At 54.6% G+C, this 7833-nt stretch overlaps 1 protein-coding gene across 1 annotated transcript; it reads left to right on the top strand.

Annotated features, from left to right (window-relative positions):
• Positions 1-3337: 3337 nt before the first annotated feature.
• BBK36DRAFT_1172799 (serine/threonine protein kinase) lies at positions 3338-6171 on the top strand (the record flags this gene model as incomplete). The annotated part of the gene is made up of 5 exons (XM_024895785.1): positions 3338-3880; positions 3974-4173; positions 4255-4414; positions 4473-5211; positions 5294-6171. The coding sequence occupies 5 exons, from the start codon at positions 3338-3340 to the stop codon at positions 6169-6171; spliced, it is 2520 nt and encodes an 839-aa protein (XP_024745563.1).
• Between the last annotated feature and the right edge of the window lie 1662 nt (positions 6172-7833).

Raw genomic sequence — 7833 nt, 5'->3', positions numbered from 1 at the left:
TCATCGGGTATGAAGCGCGTATGGATCGCAAGCTGTAAGAGTGGAGGGATGAGAAAGAAGAATTTTCAAGGTCAGGGGGGGGGGGGAGACTCGGGTTCTTCCCCCCCCCCTGCCATTTTGACGTATTTTTACTCCCTTCCTTGTCTGCCCGTTTCTGTTGAGTCTTTCTAAACTGTCACCTCTGTCACCCCCCTCCTTTCTTTCTTTATCTACTGCCATTGTCACCATATGGGCTTTTGTCGTTTGTACCAGCCGTCCTTTTCTTTTCCAGTGTGATTTCCAAAGGTTGTTTCTTCCAGGGGCTGTGCTTCCTCTCCTTGCTCTCCTTTGCCGTGTAACTTTCTCTATTTCTGCACGAGGGAAACGAAAAGTTTTTGGAATGCTGTTTGATTTCATATTCTTTTCCTTTGACGAGCGCCGCCGCTGGGATACCACATGGGAGCATTTGGAGCCGATGATTTCTCTCTCTCTATGTCCGTCTGTCTCTTATTTCTCAACCCCTTTTCACATGCATTGTTTTTTGCCTTGTTCCTTGTATGATGATGATTACGAATTCCTACGAATTCCTACTTGTACTTTCTGTCTTGCGCGAGCTGAAGTACGAGCGCAGCATCACCATATGGTGTCAGAACACAAGGGGTTGGATAACTCGAGAAGAGCATTTGCAGCCATGATTTTGTTACTACTTGAGTCTTGTCCAGCGGTTGTTTGAGGGTTTTCGGTGGTCCGGCGAAGTCCGAAAGCCTTTCATCTAGTGTAAAAAAGACGAAGCAGAGGTTGGAGAGCGCATCGATACTTGTCCTCTAATCACCTGCTCATTATGCCTACATACCTGGTAGAGGGATTGATTGATGATGCATAAATGGACTTTGCATGTGAAAGGTCTCCGTCGCCTTTGATTGGGCTCCGGCGATACCGCAAGGCGACTTGGAAACTTGTTGATATCGGCTTTTTTGGTTCGTTTGGCTCGTACAAGAGGCAAAGATTCGAGCTGTAACGTGAGATGACGTGCGTGGTGTTGAAGACTGGAGCTTGTCAGTGGCGACTCGAGCTGCACATTCATACGTGTTGATGCATGAGAGGATTTGCGCGGGAGGGCCAAAGAATGCACATCAGTTTTTGATGTCATTGCTGCCCATGGAATGATGCACTGGGTCCTGAAATCATCGACAGTTATTATCTAAGATGATGTTACGTGACCAACCTCGGTCATCTTAGTACATGTATTCAATTCCTTAGGCACTTGTCTGTGTTATGGACACCGTTGAGCTTTTGCGGGCTGGCGATGCTTTGTGTGTAGGTGCTGTGGCGCTTCAAAGGCAATTGGCGATGTTGGTGGCTTGTTGGCACCGAGAGACGAATTGGGAGGATGCGGGCTTTTGGTTGGACATGGGATGGCCGCTTTGTTGGTGTTTAGGGCTGTTGACGAATGAATGCCCTTTGAAGGGAAAAGCTGGGACGGGTATCTAATGGCTGAGGCTGACGATATTTCCAAGATGATGAATATCATGATGCATTCTGGATGACAGATGATTCATTGGATCGGGTGAGGGGGAGGTCTACAACTCGGCGTGCCTCTGATAACAGTTTTCTCCCGTATCTACCCATAATAGCAATATGATGATGATTACAGTGTATCGAGTCTGCTACTACCTGTCAACAGCGTCTCCTGATGCAGTTCTTTGTCTGCAAGTTGTATTCCCCCCGTTCACTCATCGTGTATTAGTATTACAAACTCGGCTGGCCGAAGCCGTCCGGGCAGTTCCCATTATCCCAGCGGCTAGTACCGACGCGGCCTAGAGAACAGCGACAGCCAGCAGCCACGCAACATTGAAAGGCCTCAACCCCACTGGCATCGATCGCTGACGGCACAGCACAGGCCAGCCCAGGCCTTGAACGGCCACTACCAGACCTTAGGTCACCTTAAGCGCCCTGTACGACTGCCCCCCCAAAAGCCGTTGAGCCGACCTGATGTATTGATGTATTGCCGCAGGAATTGCACAGCGGCCTGGGTGTACAGTCCGCCTCGATTCGGGAGATGCATTTGTTGAGAGATGAAAAGGTAGTGATGTGAAGATTGTAGAGCCGATACTGGGCAAGGTAGATATCAGATAGCTGCAGATTACGGATTGACTGGATGAGACCCCGTCTGATATTGGATGGTCATGGTACACCCCAAGGTCCAGCCGCTTACGGCCTCTAGCTGCCACTGCTGCTGCTGTTGCTCTTCACGCCTGCTAGAGTAAGGTATCCGATGGGACTGGACAGCTTACTACTACTGCCACTACCACCAACTGTTAGCACCGCTCCCAGCATTCTCCAGCCCGACGCTTCCCCATCGTCTCCCCTCCGTCAACCAAAGCGCTTCCACCCCCCGGAACTTGGGCCTCCACCCAAGCGCCCAATTGCTGCATCTCTGCTGATCAAAGCCGCAAATCAGGGCATCGCTGCAGCAGAGCAAAGCAGGTCGAACGCAGCCCAGCAGCAAAAGCCCGCACGCAAAGCAGGGCAGAGAGGCAAACGCGCGGCGACGCAATCGGAGGCGCTGACCAACGAAGCAAGGCATCGGCGGAGCAGGCAGATAATAGCGCTTCCAGCTGTTTGAGTCGTCGAGGCGCTGCTGCGTGGCCCTGGTCTGGTCGGCCGCTGCTTGGGACCGCTGACGCCCCTCCTCCCGTTCCAGTTCCAGTCTCCAGTCCAGTCCCGTCCCGTCCAAGTCGTCCGTCGAGTTCGAGCTCCAAGATTCGAGCCGAGCGTCTTGCAGCCCGCCATGGACAAGCCGTCGTGGTACCCCGACCCTCGACACTCGACCAGCGGCCAGCCCTCATCGCGAGACTATCCCTCACCTCTGCCCTCCTCCTCCGCCGCCTCGCTCTCCGGCCTGGCCTCTTCGTCTGCGTCTGCCCCTGCGCCTGCGTCCAACCCTGCCGCCGCGCCGCCCGCTGCCGCTGCCGCTGCCTCGTCGTCGTCGCCCTACGGCAGCAGCAACAACATCGCCGGCGCCCACCACCATTCCAGCTCCAACCTCAACAACAACAACAGCAGCTCCGGCAGCAACGTCAACAGCTCCGGCCCTTCCCACGGCAGCAGCAGCTACGACCGCCCCTATCAGCACCACACGCTGCCGCACCAGCTGCACTACCAGCTGCCGCATCAGCACCAGCCTCAGCATCCGCAGCAGCTCCAGAGCCATAGCCAGAGCCAGCTCCACGCTCACCAGGCTCACCAGCAGCTCGGCGCCCACCACGGCTCCTCGTCCAGCACCAGCCTCAGCCTCAACCCGGCCACCTCGCCCCTCGCGACCGCTCCCGTGCGCGACACCAGCGGCGACGTCGCCATGCACGACGCCCACGATGCCCACGCCGGCATCAAGTACCCCATGAGGCCGCACCACCAGGCCCATCTGTCGGGCACCCGCTCGTCGGGCCTGTACTCGCCCGGGGACCAGCCGCAGCACCAGCTCCAGCACCAGCTGCCGCCTCAGCAGCAGCAGCAGCAGCAACACCAGCAGCAGCCGTCGTCCGCCGCCCAGCGATACTCGCCCATGGACACGCTGTCGCCCACGTCGCCCTACGCAAAGGCCTACACCAGCTCGCCCTCGCAGCAGACGCCGCCCAACGCCGAGTACTCGAGCCCGTACTTTGTCGGCCGCCAGCCCCAGCTGCCCCCCATCGCCACGTACTCCCACGACGGCTACCCCTCGTCTGCCGTCGCCACGCTCGACGGCTACAGCGACTCCAAGGCCCCCCGCCGCCAGAATCCCCCAATGATGAAGACGGTGCCCGAGTTCAAGAAGATCAAGTCGCCCAGCGAGCTGCAGCCCAAGAACACGAGGCAGCCGCGCTTTAGGCGCGCAAATCCAGAGGGTGGCTTCATAAGTGTTTGTCCCCCCTCGATTCTTCCTTTCCCCTCTCGTTCGACCTCGTTCAGCTCAGCATGCTAACTCGTCTCGCTTGCCCGCCCCGGCCACTAGCCCCTCCAAGCTCTGACGCTGCATCTGCCAGCCACGTATCGCATCTGCAACCCGAGCTTCAAGTACGAGTCGTCGCGCAATCCTCGCCGAGTCCTGACCAAGCCCAGCAAGGGCACCAAGAACGATGGCTACGACAACGAAGACAGCGATTACATTCTCTACGTCAACGATATTTTGGGCTCTGAGGAAGCCGGCCACAAGTGCGTCACACCTTTGCTCTTTGTCTTTTGGGAGATTGGTTTTTGGTCATTGTGGCATCTCTTCTGACTCGTTTATTGTAGGAACCGCTACCTCATCCTCGACGTGCTGGGACAGGGAACGTTTGGTCAAGTCGTCAAATGCCAGAATCTCAAGACGCAGGAGGTCGTGGCCGTCAAGGTCATTAAAAACCGCACGGCCTACTTCAATCAGAGTATGATGGAGGTATCCGTGCTTGACTTGGTATGCTGTCTCTTCCCCGTTACTCCTCGGTTGCTGCTCGCGCTGACTTGACATGAAGCTCAACACGAAGCTCGACAAAAACGACGACCACCACCTTCTCCGACTGAAAGACACCTTTATCCATCGACAGCATCTTTGTCTCGTCTTCGAACTGCTCAGCGTCAATCTGTACGAGCTGATCAAGCAGAACCAATTCCGCGGCCTCAGCACCACCCTGGTCCGCGTCTTTGCCCAGCAGCTTCTCAATGGCCTGGCCCTCCTCAACAAAGCTCGCCTGATCCACTGCGATTTGAAGCCGGAAAACATTCTGCTCAAGAACCTCGAGAGTCCAATCATCAAGATTATCGATTTCGGTTCGGCATGCGACGAGCGACAGACGGTCTACACCTACATCCAGTCCCGGTTCTATCGATCCCCCGAGGTCTTGCTGGGCTTGCCTTACTCATCCGCCATCGACATGTGGTCGCTGGGCTGCATCGTGGTCGAGCTGTTCCTGGGACTGCCGCTCTTCCCCGGATCGTCAGAGTACAACCAGATTGCTAGAATCGTCGAGATGCTCGGCAACCCCCCCAACTGGATGATTGACATGGGCAAGCAGGGCCTCGAGTTCTTCGAGAGGAGGCAGGACGAGTTTGGCAGGCGGACATATCACTTGAAGAGCATGGAGCAGTATTCGCGGGAACACAACACCAAGGAGCAGCCCAGCAAGAAGTATTTCCAGGCCAACACGCTGCCCGAGATCATCAAGTCGTATCCGATGCCGCGGAAGAATATGAAGCAGAGTGAAATCGATCGAGGTGAGTCTTATCGCCTCTACCAAGAGACAGACACCAGGCTTCCTGATGAAAACCCATGGACAATCTAACCTGACTTGAACAGAGATGAACAATCGCATTGCCTTTATCGACTTCGTGAGAGGCTTGCTTAACATCAACCCTCTCGAGCGCTGGTCTCCCCAGCAAGCAAAGCTTCATCCCTTCATCACGCAGCAAAAGTTCCAGGGTCCCTTTGTTCCGCCAATGAACCTCAAGTCGAGCTCCCTCAACCGATCACCGGCTCCCGGCACGCAGCAGCAACAGCAGGCCGAGGCACTGAGCAAACAACGGGCCGCGCAGGCGCAAGCGCAGGCTGCACAAGCACAGGCCCAGGCACAAGCCCAAGCCCAAGCCCAAGCTCAGGCACAAGCACAAGCACAGGCTCAAGCTCAGGCGCAGGCGCAGGCGCAAGCGCAATACGGATCGCCCATGGGCGGAGGCCAGTACCAATCTTCCAGCCATGTGCCGGCCCCTCTGTACTCCAACAGCGCCGTCTACAATCCCGCCTCTGCTCATGGGAACGTGCAGCCCCAGTACGGGCCGCCCCAGTCCAGCCAGTACGGTCAGATGGCTATGTCGCAGCAGCCTCAGCAGCTCCCATCGTCACAATACTCCAATTCTTCGCAGCCCAACATGTACCAGCAAGGCGGCATGAGGACCAACAGGCAGCGGGCTTCGACCATGGAGCAGCAGCAAAGCGGTATCCCTCCGGCCCTGCAGCGAGTCGCCAGCCACCTAGACCCGAGCCAGCCGATTCGACTGCAGCCCAGCCCAGCATACTATCCACCAACCGGCGAGGGATTGGACAATGCGGCTAGCCGCGGTGCTGGAAGGCGAGGTAGCCGTCAACAGGGAGCCCGCAGCAACCGGGATTTTATTCGCAACCTAGAAGAGCGGACTCTGGAAGAAGGCTTCATGGGCAACCAGAATCCGTGGCATTGAGGTGGCGCTTCCTCTATCCGCTCGAAGCCAAAGATTTGTCCCTGATTATGATCATTTGTTGATCACCTAGATATTTGCCGCCAGTTATGGTCCCGGCGCACGATGGCCCCTACGTCTCCGCTGTCAGAGCATGGACATGGTCATTCCTGGATTCCGCGCTTCTCGACCACACCGATGATTTGGAGAAGGCTTGAGGGACCTTTCCCCCTCGTCACCGAATCGTCGCTGCGATGACAGGAATGTTTCCGACGCTCTTTGACTCCGAAGAGCTCCATTGTCTCCGGTCCGAGCCGCAACTGGGCGGGGCCTCGTGACAAACTTGGGAAATGGCATACGAAGATGGGGGGAGGCGTGTTGCCGCTTGCATACAAGTAGAGGGAGCGCCTCATCGTAACGATGGCAGCCCGTAGTCTGCATGTTCGTGAACGGGCATTGTTGGAGGCAGTTGAGCTCTTTCTTTGTTTGGCTGTGGGATGAATTCGTCCTACTCATGTACGACTACTTAACTGCCTCGAAATTGTTTTTTTTTTCTATTACTCGTTGGTTTCTTGTATGTATCTGCAATCGAGATTGGGCCCATGATGAGCTTTGCAGACCTTTCTACCTTTTCTTTCCTTTTTTCTCTTGTTCAAGAAAGGGGGGTCCAAGGGGGGTTTTTCAAGGATAGGATGGATGGAGATTTGCATTTTGCATTGTGTTGTCTCTATGGGGGAGATGGATAAAGAACGAGACGAATAAAGGAGAGAAGGAGAAGGGCGAAAAGGCGGATTGACAGACGGATGCGATGAGAGAAGTAGGAAGAGATTGCAATTGAATGAATAAGGATGATGTGGGATTCCCTCCTGGTTGCTTAATGTGTGTTGTTGTTCTTCGACTATATACGTCTGCCTGAGCTGCCCTTTGTGGAGGTTGCTCAGTCGGTTAACTTTGACTCGAGTCGGACGACGTGGGTAGTAGGTATGAGTTGAAAAGAGATGCCTTCTGTGCTACCATGCCTTGAATAACAGGACTAAAGTAGACTCGATGGTCGTCAACAGGGGGGGTCCCTTTGAGAAGAGAATGTCCAGGTGTGAGGGCTACTACTTGTAGTGTTTCTACCTATCCCAAGGGTATTGTGATGTTGATTATCGTCGATACTGGTGGTTAAGTAAAAACTTCCAAGGGCCGTGGGACTTGTTGATCATTGCTTTACTCTTCGAAAGATGGTAGGTTGAAAGTCTAATCTCTGGGATCTCTATCTCTGGCTTTCATTGTTTTCATTTGTCTATACGAAATAGCACCGGCTACCTTGCCTGAATGGTAGCGAGCAATGAGTGGATAGGAGAACTGTCAAATCCTGGCTTTTTGCAAAGATTGATTTCTTTGGTGCAGCTTGTGAATGGTGAACCATTTCGTGTCCTGGTACCTTGTTGCAAGGAAAAGAGAAAAGCAAGACGAAGTTTGAAGCACGCTCGATTAAGGCACCGTAATCCTCACCCTATCCCAGAACCGTGCCCTGAAACCAAAACATACAAATACATCAAACGAAGATCTCAATAAGGTTTCCTCAAAGAAAAGGAAATCAATAGAGATGAAGTTCTGCCTCTAAAGCTTGCATAGGAAAACATTCAGTATGGTATATAATCTCCCCTGCCCCTCACGTCTCTCGACCACGAGCGCGAA

Source organism: Trichoderma citrinoviride (genome assembly GCF_003025115.1).
Source record: "Trichoderma citrinoviride strain TUCIM 6016 unplaced genomic scaffold BBK36scaffold_18, whole genome shotgun sequence".
NCBI lineage: Eukaryota > Fungi > Ascomycota > Sordariomycetes > Hypocreales > Hypocreaceae > Trichoderma > Trichoderma citrinoviride.
This window is presented reverse-complemented; position numbering and strand designations above follow the sequence as displayed.